At 40.5% G+C, this 23,333-nt stretch overlaps 2 protein-coding genes across 2 annotated transcripts; one reads left to right on the top strand and one right to left on the bottom strand.

The window, feature by feature from the left end:
- The first annotated feature begins 344 nt into the window (after positions 1-344).
- mef2b (myocyte enhancer factor 2b) lies at positions 345-11,254 on the top strand. Its single transcript, XM_039810837.1, has 8 exons — positions 345-408; positions 1,881-2,086; positions 3,025-3,153; positions 3,381-3,570; positions 4,729-4,877; positions 5,963-6,077; positions 6,687-6,798; positions 7,763-11,254. The coding sequence occupies exons 1-8, from the start codon at positions 357-359 to the stop codon at positions 8,073-8,075; spliced, it is 1,266 nt and encodes a 421-aa protein (XP_039666771.1). The 5' UTR covers positions 345-356; the 3' UTR covers positions 8,076-11,254.
- Positions 11,255-12,817: 1,563 nt separating this feature from the next.
- On the bottom strand, positions 12,818-19,784 carry tmem161a (transmembrane protein 161A). Its single transcript, XM_039812035.1, has 11 exons — positions 19,637-19,784; positions 18,944-19,047; positions 18,767-18,850; positions 18,425-18,516; positions 18,043-18,199; positions 17,513-17,728; positions 16,726-16,869; positions 16,138-16,251; positions 15,813-15,987; positions 15,585-15,681; positions 12,818-14,875 (listed from the first exon to the last, which is right to left on the bottom strand). The coding sequence occupies exons 1-11, from the start codon at positions 19,637-19,639 to the stop codon at positions 14,571-14,573; spliced, it is 1,491 nt and encodes a 496-aa protein (XP_039667969.1). The 5' UTR covers positions 19,640-19,784; the 3' UTR covers positions 12,818-14,570.
- Between the last annotated feature and the right edge of the window lie 3,549 nt (positions 19,785-23,333).

Here is a 23,333-nt window from a genome sequence, read left to right as displayed (position 1 = left end):
GGGAAAGGGACTTGAGTCACTTAAACCAAACATTTTCCCACCAGAATTATATGAGCGTGAAGAGAAGTATTATTGAATATTTGTGCTGTTGTTATTGTAAAATGTAGATGCATATACACAATAATATACCATTAGCTCAGTGGCCACTGCGTACAAATGTTACACAAAAGAAATATTTTTAACATAACTTTTTATTTATTTATTTTTTAAATATAGGAGAAAAGTGTTTAATATCACATGTATTTGTTGATGCTCACTGCGGCAGTATGAATGCCAATAACCCAAACATATTGTGTTGCACTGTAACATTGTTATATATTATTTTACAGGTGTCAGAGTGTCAGACGGCAGAAAAAATGGGAAGAAAGAAAATACAAATTTCTCGTATTCTGAGACCAGAAAAAAAAAGAGGGGGGGAAAGGTTTATAATAAAAAAAAAAAAAAAGGGGGTGATTTCGTTAGCGGCTTGTTATACAATTCGATAAAATACAGACACATTAGTACCTCATGTTTAGTGCAAAGAGAGAGTACAGGAGATGCAGCAAAACATGGCATAAAATTGTAATACTATATAGACAAGGTAGAGAGTTCAGTAATTGGACGCACACAACACACACAATGTGATAGTTGTACTGATTTGTACATAATGCGTTTTATGCATTGGGCAGCAAGGACATACAGTAGCATCAGGGGCTAATGTGTGTAGGAATAATGTCTTAATACTGAATGATAAGAGACAGTAGTTCGATCATAGTTACATTTTACAATAATTGCAGTATGCATGCTTCATTTTCTCACTTGCATATCGAGGGCCAAATTGGAGCCAAATAGGTGTAAATAATAGAGAGGTAGAGAAAATTGAGAGTTAAAGATGAAAAGTTTGCTGTAAATTTAAGAAGATCTGAAAGATCTAACCGTAAAAATTAGATTTTGTTCAGTGCCAAAAGGTTAGTAATGGCACTTATGCTCTTTCACGCTGAACAAAAATGGAACAAGCACTCTAACAGAGCGACGTGGCAGGAGGACATATGGTTTGAAGTCTAAAAAGAAGATTTATTTGACAGTAAAGTAGAGGAAGTTTTTTTCTATCAGTTTGATGGAAGATGAATCTGATAGTGTGATGTTGACTTCAACTTACAGCCAGAAGTTACATACATTTTCACCACAGACTGAGATAATGTGACCGAGATGTTCACATCATGCTCGTAACCTATTAATATGTTAATCAGTGTGTATGAAAAAAATAACACACACATCAAACACACACAAGGAATCGGTGGAGACAAGAAGAAAAACTTATTAAACTGTGCTCCGAGTGCTGGCAAATACTATTTGGTTCTCATATCTGAGCTTCAGGATTGAATGTTTTTTTTTTGGTGATAAGGTTTGTTTTTTGGGACTTTTTCCTTATCTGAATTGAGTGTGTCAGGAGGATAGACAGTGTTGTATGCTGTACAGATTGTAAAGTCTTCTGAGACAAACTTGTGATTTTAGGCTTTATATATATATAAAAAAAACATACCAGACTGTCAACACAAGTATTTGAAGCGATCAGTTTGGATTTGTGTGTTTTGCTTTTCCATTTAAAAAGTAAGACATTTTTTTTCCCAATCCTACCTTTAGCATTTTACGCTGATTATATGGCAACTAATCCAAACTGGCCCACAAAAATTATGGTTTTTTTTATGCTACAGCACACGTTGGCTATATTTATTCCTATTATTCATTTCTGCAGGAATATTTGAGTTCACACCGAAACATTTTCACATATTTGACTTTTAGATTGACATAAATACTATGATGTCTATATTCTTCTCACTCATCAGTAACTGGCTGTAGTTAAAGGCAAGATGACACAAACCTCTGTGTGTGTGTTTTTTAGGTGACCTTCACCAAGCGTAAGTTTGGTCTGATGAAGAAGGCGTACGAGCTGAGCGTGCTGTGTGACTGTGAGATCGCCCTCATCATCTTCAACAGCACCAACCGTCTGTTCCAGTACGCCAGCACAGACATGGACAAAGTGTTGCTCAAGTACACAGAGTACAGCGAGCCACACGAGAGTCGCACCAACACGGACATACTGGAGGTACGGTCCAAGCTGCTGTGGACGGAAATGACAGTGAAGCATAATTTAATATGAACAAAATAGTCAATTGTTTCAGGAAGCATTAACATGAAATTCAGGGTTGCAAACTTTAAAGGTCCCATGACATGGTGCTCTTTGGATGCTTTTATATAGACCTCAGTGGTCCCCTAATACTGTATCTGAAGTCTCTTTTATATAGACCTCAGTGGTCCCCTAATACTGTATCTGAAGTCTCTTTTATATAGACCTCAGTGGTCCCCTAATACTGTATCTGAAGTCTCTTTTATATAGACCTTAGTGGTCCCCTAATACTGTATCTGAAGTCTCTTTTATATAGACCTTAGTGGTCCCCTAATACTGTATCTGAAGACTCTTTCCTGAAATTCAGCCTTGGTGCAGAATTACAGCCACTACGAGCCAGTCCCACAATGAGCTTTCCTTAGGATGTGCCATTTCTGTGTCTGTAGCTACTGAGGAGGAGGGGGGGGGCAAGGTGGAGGGTGGGGGTGTGACCTTGACCAACTGCCACTTTGCTCGTTTGAAAGCCATGACGTCTCTCTCTCATGGGTGGGCCAAATTCTCTGGGAGGGCAAAGCAGAGAAAGGGGAGGTAACCTTGCTCCTTATGACCTCATAAGGAGCGAGATTTCAGATTGGCCCATCTGAGCTTTCATTTTCTCAAAGGCAGAGCAGGATACCCAGGGCTCGGTTTACACCTATCACCATTTCAAGCCACTGGGGGACCATTATAGGCAGGCTGGGGGAACTCATATTAATGTTAAAAAACATCATAAAGTGAAATTTTTATGCCATGGGACCTTTAACAAAAAGAATACAGAGGGTTGTATTTTGGATGAAAACCCTTCATATGTTGCTTTTCCAAATCTTCATGCTATCGTTGTGGGTCATTTTCAACGTGCGCCTTCTGTTCTGCATCAGACTCTGCGTAGGAAAGGCCTCAATCTCGACGGCTCTGAGCTGGACAGCGAGGAGAGCATGCAGGTGGCTGCAGACAAATATCCTCTCAGCGAGGGCATGGATCTCTCTGTGGCTCGCCAACGCTTCTATGTCAGTCCACGCACACTTCTGCTATTGCACATTCACCACACCCACACCCACACATACATGCCGGGCTGTGTTTTAATGTGGATTCTCCTAATTCTCACCATTTTAATGAATTGAAACAGCTTACAATGACTGAAATGTCCAGAGACATAATATGATATTGACACTTTCTGACTGTTTCTGAACTTGAATTCTTATGCTGTTATTATACATGGATTGTTATTCTCCAGGCTCCGTCGCTCCTCTCACCAGAAGCCCAGTTCCTGGTGTCTGCAGGCTGTGAGAACAGCTTCCCCAACTCCTCTGGATCCAACATGGCGTCCCACAGACCTCCAGGCTTTAAATCTCTGAGCTCCAGACCCGGCTCTGCCAGCCCTGCTGCACAACACGCACACACTGCGTTCATGTCTCCACACTCAGGTGAGCAGAAGTGGCTCCTATACTGTATGAAACATTACCTGAATCATGTTCAAGACCAGCAGATGACAAATGGACAGAACATACTATGGACAGTAACCTATACATATCGTTAGAATGTATATGTGTGTATTACTGTATACTATATTCCATAATTGCAGCCAGAAATGGCCCTTATTATGAGAAACAGCAGTTAATTTTAATAGTGAACCAAACTATCACATTACCTCAATGTGTTTATTGTACTTTATACTCATTTGCAGTACCATAATTTGATTTCTACATGATTCCGTGCCAAAAAAAAAAAGAGTTTCATTACAAAATGAAATGTGCATAATTTGAGAAATGTGACTCTCACTATGAGAAAATGATTGCTTTCCACTAAATTGAAAATCGTTTTTTAAATATAATGGCATCAAATACATTAGCAGTTCACAACATTGAGAATGTTTGACAGAAAATGACCATTTGTTACCATATTAAGCAATGAGCGTTGTTCTGCCTTAAAATAGATTTAGCAAGATTAAATTATTTAATACTTAGTCTTGCTAAATGCTTGCTCTAAAATGCATGTGTACTATCAACCTTCTCTGCAGCTGGTTGTGAACTCACAGGAAGTGTGTGCGTGTGTGTGTGTATGTGCATGTGTGCGCGTACTAATCCACACATGCAGTTGGTGCGTTTTGTGAAACTGGCCCTCTACCAATGTAACAGCAGCTGTAAGCAGTTCTGTGGTTTCTGTGCAGAATTTATCACACCTGCCAGTCATGTCAACCTCTTATGTTTTACACTCTTTAACTATTTGGGTGCACTGTGATGTCATTAATAGACACTGTTCACTGACAGCCGTAGTGTTTTAGATGTAAAGTTCATCGTTTTCTAATAAACGACACGGACATTTGCGATTAGTTAAAAATGGATTCCGTCAGGTCATCAATACACTGATAATATATTACAAATTTGAACTTGTAAACTAGATCTGCACATTTTTCTTAAAGATCAGATACCATCTCAAAGGTCAAACTAAAAGAAGAAGTTCATTTTTATCACACTTGTGGCAGAGCGAGCAGAAGAATGTATCACAGAGAATAAATTATCCCTCTGTGAGTGAAACAAGCTCACATCTCTTTTCACTTCCTGCTCCTTTCTTTCGCTGTGTAGGTATCGGCTACTCCGTGTTCTCCCACGGCAACCTGAATCGAGCTCTGGAGATGAAAAGCCCTCCTCCTCTGAACCTGGGCAGTGAGAACCTGCGGGGAGAGGCTGCTAACCAGGGCATGGGGGCCACACGTGCTAACCACAACTCTGCTGTAAGTTACTACTCAGTGTGAGCTGCACTTAAATGTGTCAGAGTGTCACACTTCTCACACATATATATGATATACAGTACATATTTTATGCATGCCGTGATGTCACTCTATATCACTACAATTACAACTAGGGCTGGGCTGAACTTTTTAGGCACCGACCGAAATTGCCTCTAAAGTATCCAGTATCAAAAAATGCCTCTTCATTCAATACCAAAGTTGAATCCCTAAGGAGTAAATGTCATCTGCGTCAGTGAGCCAATCAGCATGCAGCATGCTTCTTACCAAGATCTAATAATGCTGCTGATTGGCTGTCTAACGTTACACGCAGTGGTGGAAGAAGTATTCAGATCCTCTACTTAAGTAAAAGTACTAAAACCACACTGTAAAAATACTCTGTTACAAGTAAAAGTCCTGCATAGAAAAAGTAAAAGTACTCAATGCAGAAAAAATCCTCACATTTTATAAACTGGAAACGTGTGTGTTTAATGGTCTACTCATTTCAGCTGGACTTGTAGGCCGTTATATTTTTGGGTAGTTTAATTTATAACAAAACATCTTATTTTATAAACTACATGTGTGTTATGTGCAGAAATCTTAATTTGTAAAGTAACTAGTAACTAAAGCTGTCAGATGAATGTAGTGGAGTAAAAAGTACAATATTTCTCTCTGAAATGTGGTGGAGTAGTAGGAGAAAGTGGCATGAAAAGAAAAGACTCAAGTAAAGTACAAGTAAGTAGTAAAAATTTTTTACCTAAGTTCAGTACTTAGAATAAACGTACTTAGTTACATTCCACCACTGGTTACAATTTGTAGAGACACACAGGGAAAAACTCTACGTTCCACAGAGACGGGCCCACGCAGTAGGAGCTGAAAAATAAATAAAAAGATTTGTATCGTAATATGTTATGTTGTAATTTCGTTTTGTTTTATAAAATTGGTATCGGAAAAAGCATCGTGTAGGAACCAGTATTGAAGTCACGGTATTGGTATCGGTATCGGTAATCGGTATCGGTACCAGAAATGTTTGAACAATACCCAGCCCTAAATACAACGGTTTGACTGATTTCTCCTTCCCTGTTCCTCAGAGGGGTGTCTTGTACCAGGGCCTGCACAGCAGCAGCTCCATGGTAGCCATGGGCAAGGCAGGGCTGCTGGGGCACAGTTTGGGAGGCTACGGCCTCCCCTCTCCTGGAGCCCCTGGTACGTCTGCCGTGTTTCATCTGTTCGACGGTGGCTTGCTTTCTTGCTGAGAGTTAGATGAGAGGATTGATTCCGCTCTCATGTCTAAAAGTGTTAAAAGTCAAGCTACAAAGACTGTAAACAGCACATGTACAAAAAGGACAAGTTGTGGTTTTTCAGAGGGGGTTTTGTGCTGCACTATTTTTTGGGCCGCTGTGACCTCGACTGGTTGCCTGACAACGTCACAGTGATGTCAACATTTCAGGAAGTTACTACACCCGTCAACATACAATAAAATAAAAGAAATAGTCCTGCACATATCTTCCTATCGTATGGATTAAACATTTTAAGATGTAACGTGTAAATTAGTAAGATTTAGAGCCAAGCTAGCTGTTCCCCCCTGGTTCCAGTCTTTATGCTAAGCTATAAGATAAGCTAACCGGCTGCTGGCTGTAGCTTCATGCTTACAGCACAGACATGAGAGTAGTATCGATCTTCTCATCTAACTCCTAAAATGTTGAACTATCCTCTTATTGTGAAGATAATCTACCATTCACTGATTCTGGTTTAATAAAATCCATCTATATATCCTCTTTTTTTTCATCTTTTAATGTATATGTTTCTTTCCAGAGTACAGCCCACCTGGTTTTTATCACTCAGTTAGTCTACAACGAGGGACAATGAACCCCTGGCAGCCAGCACATCTGCCTCAGGAGCCCCATGGGCCTCATATAAGCCCAGGGTAAGGATATTTATTGTGTAATATGGTAGCTCTGTGAGGATAAAGTATGGAATCATCGCAGAAAGTTGTATCTGCACACTCTTCTTGGCTCTGGCAAGGATTTATTTATTCACTCTTATTTATTCCATTAGATCAATCAGATCTTCATCAGGAGCAAAAGAGCACTAACAAACATCCCGTTTTACATACATATCTCAATCTGATGGTTATCTTATATAGCAACCATATACTGTATGTGGCTTTAGAACACAATAAAGTACTCATTGACAACAGCTGTCAGCATCTGGGAACGCAAAATAATATGATAAACAGTAAGACAGAGCAAGGGAACAAAAAAAAAGAAAATATGGAGAAAACAAAACATATTTAATCAAAAGAAATAAAGTAAAAAATAAATCGATACAAAATAATAACAAAATGCAGTAAAATAAGAAAATAAAAACAATGAAAAAAATATTATTTTGAAGCTAACGCTAAAATATGATAAAATAAATTACAAAGAAATAAAACAAAAGTTAATGGAATATAAAGTAAAAACAAAAAAATGAGAGAAAGGAATAATAATAATAATAATAATAATAATACGGAAAGGAAAATAAATATCTAAATACATAATAAAAAAATTAAAAGATATACAGAAAATGATAAGTGTGGAAAGATTGTGTTTAGTTGGGAAGGTGAACTGCCACTGGACGTTTTGAGCTATAAAATAATAACTCAATAAAATAATAAAATAAAATAAATAAATACATTTTGGAATCACAAATTCTTGTGTGTTCTTGGGTTACAGCTGGTTCCTCTACTGGATTTTACTTAATGCTGTTTATATGGAAGAAAGTGTTGTGACTGTTTAATCCATAATGCCACATTTGCACATTGATTTTAACTACATCAAACTGTCATCAAGCAGCACCCGATACGCCTAAGACATAATTGGACATTTCTTCTGTCTTGTTGTTTGCAGGATGTCCAGTGGAGGGTGCTCCTTCCCCTCTCAGTCTTGCTCCTCAGCCTCACCACATCTGCCCTCCCTCAACCTCAGCATCAAATTGGAGCGTAACTCTCCTGAGCACATGTCCTCGCCCACCTCCCCTCCTCTACACCACCTCCGGCAGCACTCCCCAATGAGCAACCCTGATTTGGCTCGCCGGACTCCTCCAGAAGCCCGTCCAGCCAATGAGACGAAGGAGTTTCCCAAAGCCAGCTACCCGCAAGACGAAGTGGAAGGAGGGCAGCCGCTCAGGCAGTTAGAGATAAGTGATGGGTGGCAGAGATAGCTGGCTGCTGCAGTCTAACACCATCTCCCATTTAATCAGCTATCTATCTTCCATCAAAACCAGTCCTCTCTTACACACACACACACACACACACACACACACACACACACACACACACACACACACACACACACACACAGAGAAGATAGTGAGATGGGGTCGATTTGTCCCCATCATCCCAGAGAGGAATGCCTCTCTTTGTCTCCTCACACGGAGCTGGTCTCTCCTGGGCGATGGAGAATGTTCTCTGCATCACTCGATTGATCCCTTGAGGAGACGGATGCATACAGACATTCGGTTTTTGTTTGGTTAGGTTAAGGTTTCTGTGTGGAGCTAATGTGAATCAAAAATACAATTTGAAATGTTTTTATTTTTTTTTATTTTCTGTGACTTTGTTGACGTTAGCTACAGCAGCACATCGGGACCAGCTGCATTTCTCCAAAGCTGTAAAACCGTCCAAGCACATATTCGACTTGCCAAACGGTCTTCAGTGTTTTGACTGAGGTTTTGGTGTGAAAATTGGAAAATAGCTGTAAAATGGTAAAAAAAAAATGTTACAGTGAAAAGCAGATGGAAAATGACTCATCACCCCAGAATAAACCACTTAGTCTCTGTGTACAGTAAACCTTTACACCTTATGTCCCTCCTGTTATATAAGCTTTAATGTTTTAGCCTTTGGCCCAAAATCACTGACACGGTCTCCCCACATAAAACCAGTTCAACCGTCACTGGAGCTTTGGCCTTTTTTTGAAATACACTGAGACATTTTAAAGAATGAAGTCTGTCTTAAAAAAATTCTTACATGCCCATGAAGCACACTAAAATAGTTTTAGTTTACTGAAATTGCTCCTACTGTCCATACCGGCAGTGAAAAGATACTTCCATAATGATGTTCTAATATAAGAAATGGGGGACAAAATCTACACTCTTTATTCTGCGGTCTAAAATTCGGTAGTCTCGCGTTGCCAGGCCCTCCTTCAAAGCACGCTGAAGGAGGGTCTGGCTAAAACGTGCTCTGGTTTATTGGCATTTCTTTAAACCAATCAGAATCGTCATGGGCGGCGCTAAACTCCGCACAGAGCCGCCGCAAAATAGTTGAGAAGCGAGAGAAAACTCAGATTGGACACATAGTCTAGCTAGCTGTGTCAATTTACCATGCAGAGATCTGAGAAGCAGTCAATAATAGTCCTCATTAACCCACCGAATTTAAATATTCCATCACAAAGAAAGCGGAAGGAAACGGAAAATGCACGCACCCGGCGGAATTTCCTGCGGCATGGGAGCAATCCCGGAGGTGGAACGTCAAGGATATGGACTACAAAATTTGGCTAACAGGAGGCTTCAGTAGTCTGAATAAGTCAACGCAAGTTACCTTACAAAATTCCTTCTTTGTGTTTCATTGCGTTGGTGGAGGGACAGTCAAGTCCAATTTATTTGCAGAGCAGAATGTCATACAGAAGCAAGTCCAAGTTACTGAGTAACACAGAGAGGGAGTGACGTACTAAAAATACGGTAACTTTGCGAGATGTCCACTTGATTTGTCTCAGATTGCTGACACCCCACAAAAGCTCCAGAGTCGGTTAAGAATGCATATTTAATGCAGGAGGAGGACTGTGGATTGTGTCCCTCGTCTCTTACTGTACATTACAATCACATTAGGGATCTCCGTTTAAATGTTCATATGGACATGTGGGTAAGGCTGGGCAATATATCGATATTATATCGATATCGTGATTTGAGACTAGATATCGTCTTAGATTTCATCTTAAATTTTGGATATCGTTATAACGTTATATGGTAAGTTTAGTCTTTTCATGGTTTTAAAGGCCGCATCACAGTAAAGTGATGTGATTTTCGGAACTTACCAGACTGTTCTAGCTGTTCGGTTATTTGCCTTAACCTCTAACTCAGTCATTATATCCACATTATTGATGATTATTTATCTAAAATGTAATTGTAAAATATTTGTGTCATCGCTACAATATCGTCACAATATCGACATTGAGGTATTTGGTCAATAATGTCGTGATATCTGATTTTCTCCATATCGCCCAGCCCTACATGTGGGTATTGTTTTAAGATTTAAAATAAAATATAAACCTATCCTTTACAATTCTGGGCGTCAGTGTCTCTCAGGGACTTGGATGGTGTTTTCTTTGGGAAGTGTAAAAATGGCTTATTTCTGTTTGTTTGTAAGACTGTAGCTGTGGATACGCTAAGCTTTAGTTGTATTATTCCTCAAAAAATTGCTGGTTTCATATTTTTACTTTACCCCATCAACACAGTTATGGCATTCTACTTTAACTAAAGACCAAAGTGTATAAATATTGCCCTATGCATTGCAATCAAAAGCTGCAACAGCCAAAGACATTATATGTTTGTCTATATTGGGTCTAATTTGATTTAAGTAATATAAAAATGGTTTCCATATTATTATTTTTTTAATGAAGGGCTTAAATTAGTAACTGCATATTGCAGATATTATTGAGCTTTACTGCCATCATTGTCTTATGATATTTAGAAATATATGAAACACTGTGTAATGAATGAGTCTAAATATTCATAAGATAGACTATTTAATAAAATAAAAAAATAAAACACAAATTAATTTATTATTGAGGAATGTTTGGTTTTCATTATATCTGTAAATGTACTTTCCGCTGTATTTTTGTGCACTGGATTTATGCGTGTTTTAATTTGGCATATTCAATTTTTGTTTGTTTGTGTGCAAACGACGATATATACTCGGAAATTTGGGTTTGGATGAATTTCCACTTGTTGTCCACATGGGGTCATCCTTATGTCACAAAATTTGGATTTGAATGAGAGAGTGCAGCGCAGGGAAGCCCAGGCTGAACTTATTGGTGATTCACTGTCTGATGAATTTTCTTTGACAATACACAAGTTAGGTTCAGCGGGTCACCCTGAAGACGTGCAACTAATGCACGCATGACGAGCCCTGCAGAGATTCTCGGTGCAGGTCTTCAGGTCAGGTGCTGCTGTGGAATTAGCTTTTTTTTTTTTTATGTGGATTACTGTAATATCAGCATGAAGAACCAAATGATCAGTATTCTGATGTTTTTGGGGTTGAATTTTTACAAGTTTGCCGAATGCTTTACTAACGGAACAAAGACAGATTTGTTGTGATTCCTTTTAAATAAAAAACGGTTTGGTTTGTATCTTTGCCTTGCCCTGCTGTTTTTTCTTCTTTTTTTTCTACAAAGGGAATTTAATTCATCATCTGTCTCAAAAAAAAAAAAAAAAAATGTGACCACAGTTTTTTTTTCATGTACATTGAATCTGAACACAGATAAAATGCTGTCCGCTGTGGCTATCGAGCTTTCATGTGTCCATTGATTTAGTCTTATTCACCTCTGTTCCATCTTTTCAACACACACACACTCCCTCGTTATCATGTCTGGCCCATGTCAGGCAGCTCACCATGCAGCCACCAAATGAGAGGAACAAGAAGGGACCACTTTAAAGGCCTGGAAACCTTCATGTCTTCAAATAAAATACATCTGGCACAAAGAGGTTCATTTCCACAGCTGGTTGTCTCACAGCAACTGTGCCTCAACGTTTTCTTATGCTGGCGCTGGGAGTCCACCTCTGTCGTCTCTCCTCCCTAAATGAAAAGAGGCTCCCACTGGGGTCATGTCTGGTCTGCTCCCCTGAGACTAGGCTGGCCCCAGTCTGTAGGGCATGTCTAGGTCCTGCACACACACACACACACACACACAAACACATGCACACATATCCTGGTTTCTATAGCAACCACAGCCAGCCATGGCTGCCTAACTTGGCCCGCTGCAGTCCACGGCTCAGACTGAGGGGGCCTGAGGCCTCCAGCACAGATACACATAATGAATGTGATTATATATATATGTCAACCTTGTCACCTTCCAGTTCATAAGGCCTCCCACAGGCCTGTCACAGCCTCAGAGAGGCACAGAGCTCCAGATAAACGTACAAAGCCCAAATTGTTCACCTCGATTAAAGGTTTCTAACAATAACAGAAATATTTTTGCATGGAATTGTTCTTTAAAGAATGTAATACTATTGATACAGAACATCCCAATGATAAGTCTTTAAACAGCCATAATATACGGGATGTCAGATTGGTAACCGGTACCCTCCCAAATTTCTTCACTTGGCTTCGCCTCCAGCGAACTATGTCCCAGTGCACATTAAAAGACTGCAAGGCGGCCGTCTCTCTCCCTAAATAAGAGAACCTCTGTGGCTTTTGATTGGACATGGAGTTTGGTCAAATGATATCAGCAATAAATGATGACAACTGTCAAAGAGCCTTTCCAGCCTCGCTCTGGTGAAAGGTTACATTCCTTAACTGTTGTTACACAACTGGCACAAAAGTTTTGATAATGTCATAGAGCTTACAAATCTAGTTTAGGCTACACCGACAAATGGAGAGGATTTGGAAGATGTTCAGATAAATCCCAGTTCTTGTGGCCAAGTTGAGCATCCACAAACACTAGTTCTTCCCCGACTCTTGAGGGGCATCAGGTTCATAGTAATTATCAGTGATTAAAGAATGATCTTTTTAGAAGGTTGGGGGGGTCAGAGATCAGGACCCAGCACAGCGGAGAGACACTCCATTGTCGTGCACGACAGCTTTTGTCAATTGGAGCACCGACTTTATAAAAGGAAAGGTTTTAATCGGCAGTATCTCCCACGCTCCTCGAGGGAAAGCAGTAATAAGTGGAAACATCAAACTGACACGAGACTGAAAATATTAAATGTTTTATTGAGCCCCACAAACAAAAATGTCAGATTACAGCCAAAAGTTTGCACACCATGCATTCAGAAGAAAAGTAACACTTTCCATATAAAGTTCACAGTACAAGGATTTCAGAGCATTCAATTCAACTATCTAAAAAAAAAAAACACACTTAAAATCAGAAATGGCCACAAACAGAATTACATCATCTCTATCATTTTTAAAACAACAAACGTTATTTGAGTCGATGTATCATAAATAAATAAATAAAATCCACTGACACAAAAGTAGGCTTTGCTAAATCTGACATGTACATGACTAATTGGCAATAAAAACAGCGAAATAAAACTGATGTGAGCTAATTAAGAGACTGCAACTAAAAATGCTGCCAGTGAGTAGTGTTTGAAAATAAAAGCTATAACATACGGCATTCTAAATACGGCATGATTAGGGAGAAAGGACATTTTAAAATGGACTCAAAATCCCTGAGCTCCCAGGCACTTAGGAATACTGAAGGAAACTCCTTAGATAAAAGCTAAATCTCTCCGGTTCTTGGCCGATACGCAGCCACAAACACAGTTAGGATTCACGTTCAGCGGCGTTTAATGTAATAGGATGGATCAGAAGCTTTACTACACGTTTTCAATCAAAAGCTTTCAGCAGAAAAAGATAACACAAACCATTTAGCACTCTTGAATCGGTTCTTTAAGGGGGACAAAGAGTCCCTCACAAAAATAAAAAGTCTTATCTACACAGGCAGTAATGCCTAAAACCTACCTTGGTACCATTTAATAAATGTTCTATTAGGAACAGTTCAGGTAACATTGGCATAGAAACATCTGAAAAGTTGCAGGAAAATGTTCCACTGAAACAGCTGGACGATGACCAGGGGGCCTGTATCATGAAGCGAGATAAGTGGGTTAGCTGGATATCTTTGGGCTTAAGTCGTTCTCCGGTATCACAAAGCTGGCTCACGTTCAGCCAAGGTAGACCACCATGGTAATCTATATGCTGCACAGCTGACCTGCTCCTGTTAATTGCAATCAACGGATAGAAATTTGTAAAAAGTCTGAATTCATGCTTTGTCGGGTGCAAAACAGCAGTGGGAACACAGCATTACACTTATATATAGCCATACTTAGAAATAGGTCCTCTTATTTCTAAAGCTTTTTTTTTTCTTAAATCCTATTCTACTTGTACGCTGAATATCACCTTTGACTAGCACAATAACCTAATTTCCCTGCGAGTTGTTCTGTGTCATATTACGTAATCCTCTCACGGTTCTTTTGATGTTGCATGCAATCAAAAGCTGTGCCTCTTTCACGCGAACGCAGCCGTAGCTGGATCAGTTAACCCAGAGTTAACTCAAGAGTTCACTGAGCCAGGTGAAAACCAGCTTTGCGGCACTGGTTGTCAAAGGCCGCCAATGTAAAGACTCGGTGAAGCCGGGTAACCCAAAGAGAGCCAGACTAAGTTGAACTTGCTTTGTAAAACAGACCCCAGTAGTTCTCTCTGTATTTGTGTTGTTGATACCAGTAGCCTCCTGGCCACAAAAAGCCCTAAGGGCAACAAACCAATATTGCAACAGACCGTGTCCATCACCTGTCTCCTCGCAACAAACCTTGACCAAAACTTCTGTTTTGGCCACAAACGAGTGCATTCGGTCTGCATTTGCGTGTTTTTAATGAAATGTCCCCTTTATCTGTTGTTATGCTGTTGCGAAGGATAGTAGAACCGTGTGGCACTCCCGTCTCCCTCAGTTAGTTCTGCATCAGGTACTGGTGGAAGTAGATTCCAAACAGAGAGCTGATGACCTGGCAGGCAGCCACCCACCACGTCAGGAAGGCGAAGAAACCCCGGAAGAAAAGTGGAGTGAGGACGGACCGCAGCGCTGCGAAGGCCTCGGTTAGGTGTGCCACTGTGGCCTGGATGTCCTCCTCCATATCCTCCATCCCCTCGTCATCTTCGTCGAGACCCCCGGGCAGCACGGGCGCTGCTGTGGGCATCACCAGTGCTGGGGTTACCGCGGGGGTCTGCTCCGCACCGGCCACCCAGGAAAAGTCCCCTGTTAGGATTGGTAGAGATCGGTCAATATTTGGATTTTACCACTCAACTTGGGAGGAAAAAGTAAGTAAGCGGGCTCGCGAAACCAAACCATTACTTGTTATGTTTGACCGAGGCAAAAACTTGATATTCCTTGACTTACTATGGATGTTTCTAATATGCAACTCCTCTGTAGCTGCAAATGTCTCAATGGGATATTACAGGAATGGTTCGACATCTTGGGAAATATGCTTTAACACTCTCATATTTGTCTTGTTAATATGTGACCACAGCCAGCAGCTAGTTAGCTATCCAGGTTAGAAACAGATAGCCTGGCTCTGTGCGTAGGTAACAAACTCTACTAGAACCTTTAAAGCTCACTTATTCACATGTTGTATCTTGTTCGTTTAATCTGAAGCGTAATTACAGGGGGGTTATGTGCTGGACTTTTTTGGGATGGAAGCAGTAGCTGTTAACCCATTTCCAGGCTGTACGGTAAGCTAAGCTAGCCGGCTCCTGGCTGTAGCGTCATATTTAACAAACAGATACGAGAGCGGTATCGATCTTCTCACCTAACGCTCCACAAGAGAATAAAACACATTTCCGAAAATGTCAAACTATTCCCATAAATCTACATCTGAGTCATTGGGGGAAAAGTACAAACACACAAAGATCAAGTGTGGCTGATTCCTCACATGCAGCGTTCATGATGGTGGTGGTATTTTACTCACCTAGTGCCTTGAGTGCCAGCGTGGAGAACAGGATGAGAAAAACTGGAACCAGATACTGGAGAGTAATTACAGTCAGGTAGCAAAAGATACGTGTGACCTGAAAAACAGCACATTTATTGTCAGTTTACACGTCACGTGCAGTTACCTTTCCACTGCCCAGTAAACCTTCACTTTATGTAAAAACTACTGAATTCAAAAGGTTAACCCGCCATTGTTCAAATATCTGACCTTCCTCTGAATGTCAATAGCAGCGATACGCCCCGCCTCCTTCTTCATCTGCTCTACCCACTTCTGAGCCAGATTGAGGTAGGCCTGCAGGTGGTAACGAGTCAGCGCTAGCCGCAGCACACACAACGCCACGATGATCCACAGGCGCATGCTGTCAAATGTTTCACTGGAAACTCTGCAAGCGTGAGATTAGGAGAGGATCAGAAAAAAAGTCAAATGGGCCATTTGGAGGCCATCTTGCATTAGTGCCCATTGTTTCGGTCTTGAGAACTGAGAGAGTAGTGGCTGGAACGGACAAAATAAGCAAATATGTATGTGCACTCACAATGTGACAGAGTTCTTCCCCATAGGTGCATTGGCCAGGAAGTCCCGTGCAATGGGTTTCACCCACAGAACCAGCACAATGACTGGAGACAGGAAACTCATATGCAGCAGAATCCTGCAGGAAACAATAAAGACATCTAAGAGAGTGAAATACTGCTAATATTGTAGGGCTGCTCGATTATGGGAAAAAATATAATCACGATTATTTCGGTCAATATTGAAATCACGATAATTTAATACGATTACTCGTTGACTTCTGGAAAGATGTTGCAATTATTGAACTTAAACAGTGGAAAAAAGTTAAATAATAAACAGAAAAAAGAAAAAAAAATACTGTAAAATTTGCCTTAATACTTTTCCTATTTAAACTTTATTTTTTCATTCAGAACACAAGAGAAAATAAGAGTTTACTTGCAAAACCTAATGAGCTAAAGAATTCTTTTTCTCGATTATTCTGTTTTTGTGATCATTGGGACCCGAAATCATAATCACGATTAAATTTCGATTAATTGCACAGCCCTATTGTATAGGTGTTTAATAAGACATGGACTACATTGCTTGCTGTGGTGGTAAACGCATCAGTTCTTACTGGATGAGTGGTCGGTCGGAGTTCATCTGTACAGCGTCTAGATGAGTCTGAGCCATTCGCAGGCCGGGGAAGGCCAGGAGAGCCCCAATGTAAGAACAGATAGCAGCCAGAACGAGCTTCACTGTCAGCTTGGTCACTGGGATTCTGGAGGGAGTCAAAACAACAACAACCGAATGTAGCTGCGTCGAGCACAGATATTTGTCAAGTAAAACTGTTACTGGCTCATAGTACTTAATGTGTAACTTAAAGTGATGGTTCGGAGTAATTTCACCCTAGGGTCCTTTGCACCACGACCTCGAGCCACACACAGAAAAGAGGATACAACAAAAATATTTTAAATATTTTTGTTGCATCTCTTTTCGGTGTTGTAATTTGTAGACGTCCCTAAGCACTCGTCTTACTGCCGGTAGCAGTAGCAGCAGAGAGAAGAAGCCAGCAGGCAAGTGTTATTTAAATTAACTTCTGGTGTACTTACAAACTTTCCAATCCATCGTTTTATGAGTACATAACCTATGTGTACTACTGTAGAAGTTTGGGATCATTTCGGGCATTATTAGTGGGGTAATGTACAAGATACACTCTTGGATCCATTAGTGCCTGCACTAAGCTATTCAGCTGATAACGCTAACTCTCCAAATGTTCGACCCAGTTGAAAAAAGCTTCTAGGGGGTTGTTTGGCTCGAGTTCGTGGTACAAAGGACCCTAGGGTGAAATTACTCCAAACCATTACTTTAACCAAGGTGGTGTCGTAGTCATTAAGTTGTCCTTGCAGGGACAGAATACTTACGACCAGTCAGCGTAGCCCTGCTGTTTGGCAAAGACTTCCAAGTTGTCAAAGAGGTTGGAAAAGCCCGACTCCAGGCCGAACTCCAGGTAGTCCTCTCTGACCACCAGCACCAGCATGGCCACGAGCAGAGACAGGAAGCCAAAGGCAAGGCACACCGAGCGCTCGCCGCCCTCTTCAGAGCGGAAGTAGTGGCTCATCAGAGTGTGAAGGGTCTTTCTGGGAGTTGTGGGTTAAATTAAAGCTAACGAGGAAAAAGTTACCATCCAGTCCAATCCCCATATACTAGGCCACTTTATCTTTAATAACTGGTTTAAAAATATCCAAAGTCTTTTTAATATAAAGTGTTACCACTAGCACACATCCTAATAATAAGATGTAGACTTGATGCTACATCGGGTTTGTTAATCGTTCATGCCAAACATTAGAGACTGCAGCTCTATAAAAAGTTAATTGTGTTTTGTAGTATCAATCCGTAATGATGGTTACAGACTTATCAGTCATGACAAAGTGACTTTACAGTTGAAGGATACAGACTGAAGAGAACAGTCAAGACACACCAGATGGCTCCGATATTGACCTCTTTGCTGGCATCCACAACACTGTAGTAACACTCCGTGAACAGGAAGACACCTGTTGCATAGACTGCAAAATCTATCAGCCACTGGTACTCCAGGAAAAAACGCAGCACTGAAAGTAGAAACAAGACGGAAAAAACAATGGTAGGCTCAGAAGATTATTTTGTGCTCTACCTGTTAATTAAAACTGTGATCCATACACTGTTTTTAAGGCAAGGACTACAAAAAATGTAAATACTGTAAATGCATTGTGAGTCAATACCTGAGCTTGAGCAGTGTTTGTACTTGCACAATGTCACTGTGATAAAGATTTTAAAAAAAGGAGTGTTTATTTTACCAAGAGCGTCAATGGCGTTGACTGGAGTTTTCTCCAGGTGAAGGTCGATGTCTTTAGGCACAGTGAGAGGCTTGCTCTCCCCATTCTGTCTCCTAGAAATCAAACAAAGAAGAAAAAAGCTGTTATTGAGAAGAAAAAAGAGAGAGAAACAAAGGCCAGCTTGTCTGGATAGGACACTTTTTTTGCTCAGAAGCGAAGTACAGCACTGGCAACAAAGGGTAAACCTATTTCAGAGAGTGAAAGACCTACGAGTTATATTTTATCAAGGCAATTTCTTCCTGCAGACTGCATTACTTTGCTGTGTCTCCTTTCTGAATCATCAGACCCTCCCCCAACTCCCACCTGTCTCTCCTGGTCTGTTTAGGCATCTGCTTTCCAGCCAATGCACACAGCTCTCCTTCTGACGGGTGTTTGAACCGGAACAAACTGAAGAAAAACAAACGACATGTATGTATACAGTGCCAAGCACAGTATGTGTATAATGTACAACCTGATTGTAAGGGTGATAAAGTATAATACCTGCCATTGCAGATTAGCCAGCGTGCAAATGAGCAGTGTGGAGCCATCCTCTGCATAATGCTGGCAGCCAGCAAGCTGACCACCAGCTGAATTCCCATCAGCGCCTGCAAGAGCAAACACACACATGTTTAAGTATGAAATCCAACTATAAAACACATCTTTGGACACGAAAACATGTAACCTTATGTGTTAGCAGGTAAATGCGTCAGAGACGGTCAGAGAGTACGTGTGCCTTCTCCACAACTGTGACAGTCAGTCAAGACAGCATTTCATTTTGACTCGGCTTACAAGACCCAGGAAAGTTTCAAGAATAGGTGACGTTAGTTTGATCCAATTTACACAAAAGATAAGTTTGTCCACATATCACAGGCTGCAGAAGAAGCTAGCCAAGTCTAACGTTAAATGCTAAAAAACTGACGGTAACAACTAAGTCCAAACACCTTAAACATAGAATGTGTTGAAACTCTCCTGCAAAATGAATGAAAGTTAGCAAATGGCTAACGTGCTAAATTTAGCTTAACTTCACCACCTGTCAGTGCTGCTGCAAACGTTAGCTAGCTAGCTAGCTAGCTAGCTAGCATTAGCACACTAGCTAGCTCTTATAGGCACCATACAAGCAAAATTAGCTCGCTGGCGAATTTACCAGCAGGCTGATAACCACCTGCCAGTGTACTTGTGTGTGAATTAACTTACCATCTCTTTTGTCGAAAGAAAGACGTGGTCAAAACCAGAATAGATGCCGGAGCTTCTTCACATGCATGAAAGTCTTGACAGCTGAACCAACTGACATGTGAAACTGCTGAATGTCCCGGATGTGGTAGTGGTGTCGCGCTGCCTTCAGTTGCTCCTCGAAAGCTTTGTAAATTTGACGACTTTTGACTTCTACCAGCACAACAACTGCTGCTCAGAGATGGGAAGTAAAGTAGCCTACGTTAGCCGTTCTCTTATTACTTAACACATGACATTAGCATGACCGAAGTACTGTAATTATTTTTTAATTACCGCGAGACACGTTTCACACGTTTATTGGACTGCTGCAGTGACTTTTCGAAATTATTTAGGCCTATTTAAAATCAAAAACACAAGGTAAGATAACATTGTAAACTACGCAATAGCCAGTGACGCAGTCAGATTTAGCAACAACCCCATCTACGCCTACTGTCAGGTTAACAATGGTAATAATAGTTAATCATTTCACTTTTTGATTTCGTGCTCCAATAAATGTAGGTTATTGTTGTTATTGCAATAACAGTGTCAATAGTAACTAATAGTAATAGTAGGGCCTACTTTTTATGAAAAAAAACTTCTGCACTTTTTTGAGAGAAAAGAATATATAATATTATAGTCAATATTCTCTCAAAATAATTAAATCTATTTGATTATTTAAAACATAGGCAGTAAAAGACAGTAGTATCCTTGTGCATTCCGCCTAAAGATGCATATACAATATTCATCTTAAGTAGGCCTAATGACAACCAAATGTGATTTTAATTGGCATTAGTATTAATACTAGGCCTACTGCAATAATTTCTATTTTTTGGAAAGCCCCATAACCTGTTTCATAATATTGTTTATTTGCAAGATTAATATAAATACAAATGATGGAAAGAGCATTCGACTAGGCCCTTGAGTTTTAACCACTTTACTGAAATTGTTTAAACGTCCAACAAATGAACACAACCAACAGGGGCATCTAAAAGCTCACTGCTCTCAGCAGCCTTTCTCAGCCTCAATATTATTTTATTTCTGGTGCTCATGGAGGCAATATAGTAGCCACAGAGGAACAGTGCTTTCATTGGCTCGCAGTGACACTGACTAAAGAAATATTATTATGATATTTAAAATATTATTAAAAGACATTTTCCCCCATAATATTACTGTTGTACATACCAAGTTTTATCTGAAAAAAACATTAGGCAGACAAATGTACAAGTTAAGACATAATTACCTTCCAAATAAAAAAACGTGAAAAAAATATGTATATGTAGCCAGCAGAGCAGTTTTAATTAAACCACCATGCTTACACTCCCTCCTCATCTCTAATTAAAATGTAAAATGTTATCCGTCTTAGTTCCTTGTTCTACATCAATACCCCTTAACACCTCTGTGAGATCCTCCTAATGATAATCTCCGTGTTTCATGCTTCCACCATCATGTATCTTAACATTTCATTGAATTAAAAAACAAACATTATGCAAATGGTGAAGCTTAAAGTCTCAGATATGCTCCTCTCTCCACTCTCTGGCATTAAAACACACAGAAGCCAGGGAGGGTGAGAGAGGACGCAGTGGGATTTGATGTAATCATGAACTTAAGTTTTATTTTTCCATTTAGATGAATAAAAATAAGGAAATATGATTGTTATCTTCAAACCTGTAGACAAAGTGTATACTGTATGTTTGTAATGTGTTGCTTTACAATGTTGTATGATCTCTGAGCCTTATTATAAACCACAAGGTGTTTGGGGAATATTGTGCTACAAGGATGACAGCTCTGGGTGCACTGATGCATCCTCCGTGTGTGGTATGCTTGGCCACTCAGGATGAGAATGATTGTCCACACACACACACACACACACACACACACTGGCCTGTACATGCATTATAATGGCAGCTCATCCTCTATAAAGCGGAGGCCCGTGTGCCTCCAACAGTGCGGAGTGTTTCCAGCCGCACGCCTTCCAAAAGATCTTTTACCAAAAACCATTCACCACATTCAAATCTGTGTTTAGCATGTGCGTTCATGTTATTTGGGTGGTCTGCGGAAGTTGATTGAATTCCCACTTCTTGCTAATTGGGGACACCCCTTCTGCTGAAGGTGTGTGTGATCCTTTGCCCCGTGAATTTGCGCACAAGAGCATGACATTTCGCTTTGTGCGATGAAGCAACAGCATCTCATGTGGGCATGTATGCGCCAGTGGGCAGGCATCTGTAAACATAAATCACATCAAATTAGTTGTTCAACTCAATATCAAACTCTGTGTGGTTGTTTGATCCTTATGAGTCTTGCTGATCGAACTGCAGTCTATACCCAAAGGCAATTAGTCTGTGACATTCTGAGCGAGGGGAAATGGAGCGATCACATTTTAATTAGGATCTTATTTTGTCCACATTACCACCATTACCTTTTGTTTCTCCATCTCTCAGCTGCTGCTGAAGGTAAAAATGTACACCGTATGTATGGACAGATGTGGCAAACCAGAGCATTTGAGAACTTTATGACCTCTTTACATGTGCATAGTGCAACATCAAGAGAGCTGTTTCATTCATTGCCATAACATCAACCGACATGTACTTTTTTTTAATCATAAGCAGCAAAAATATACAGAAACAGGTTCAATATTCTGTACCCTGTGTCCAACGTCTCTGTCATCTCACACTGTGAGAAGAAATGTCTCTGTCTGGGTGGAAAAACACTTCCATAATCATCATCTTTGACACAAATGCTAATCCCCCTGCCATGTTAGCCATCTGTGGCTGAAGTGGCGGGGCAGAAATTACTGAGGTAAATGGACACAAATAAAATGCTAATTCCCCACGGGCTACAAGTGGCTCCCCTCCCTCTGCTCAGCTCGGGGGGCCTCTCGGTTCCCACACCACTTCCCTGTGTCTCTCCCAGGGTGCTGCTGGGATCCCGGCGGCTGCTTCGGAGCCCGCAGCAGGGATGCAGCCCTCCCATTGGCTCGTCTTTGTTTGCCCCCATGCGTGGTATTCATTGGCTGATCTGAATATATGCAAATGCTGCAATGGTGCCCCCGTCAAAGGAAACTCCCACCACCACCACCACCGCCACCGTGTCTTATCCCCTCCTCCTGTCTCCCTTCATTTTCCCCGCTCTTTTGCTTTTTGTCTCTTTCCTAACTGCTGCAGTGTGGGGGGATAACTGTGGGAACCAGCTATGGAGGGACAGATCTGCTTTGTCACAGGGATTTATTTAGTAGTGAGACCCATGACTGTTAATTACATAGACACAGCCTTTACTGTATAAGGAAGAGAGCAAAAGAGTCCGGAAAGGTGATGCACCATCCTGATCACGTTTATGATTGGAACCAAACCAAATATCAGGGTCACAAGTGTCAGATATGGTGGGGCCAGACAGACGCATGTCTTTCTAATCCAACATTCAGCATGTGTCATGTCTTGCTGATTACAGTAATAATAAGAACTTTATACCGTTTATACTGTTGGTTTAAACTTGCAATCCAAGTTTCTACTGTAAAAGAAAAAGGCAAGAACCTCCAGTGTTGAAGTCTCATGTTTTTAAAGTAAGATGTTTCTTAGTTTCATATAGGCCTTTATTTTTTTTTATTTTTTTTTACAGCAGATATTTAGACTCATTATTATTATTATTATAACATTAACAATGACTCCAGGACTCTCCATCTGAAGCA

The sequence above is a fragment of the Perca fluviatilis genome, chromosome 9 (genome assembly GCF_010015445.1).
Source record: "Perca fluviatilis chromosome 9, GENO_Pfluv_1.0, whole genome shotgun sequence".
Lineage (NCBI taxonomy): Eukaryota > Metazoa > Chordata > Actinopteri > Perciformes > Percidae > Perca > Perca fluviatilis.
The sequence above is the reverse complement of the archived record's forward strand: the minus strand, read 5'-3'. Positions and strand labels throughout refer to the sequence as shown.

Coding starts and splice junctions, on each gene's coding strand:
- mef2b (XM_039810837.1), top strand. CDS start 357: ATGGGAAGAAAGAAAATACAAATTTCTCGTATTCTGAGACCAGAAAAA. Junction 409..1,880: donor TCTGAGACCAGAAAAAAAAA/GAGGGGGGGAAA, acceptor TGTGTGTTTTTT/AGGTGACCTTCACCAAGCGT. Junction 4,878..5,962: donor GTGCTAACCACAACTCTGCT/GTAAGTTACTAC, acceptor CCTGTTCCTCAG/AGGGGTGTCTTGTACCAGGG.
- tmem161a (XM_039812035.1), bottom strand. Junction 16,252..16,725: donor TCCGACCGACCACTCATCCA/GTAAGAACTGAT, acceptor TGTTTCCTGCAG/GATTCTGCTGCATATGAGTT. Junction 15,682..15,812: donor CTATTGACATTCAGAGGAAG/GTCAGATATTTG, acceptor GCTGTTTTTCAG/GTCACACGTATCTTTTGCTA.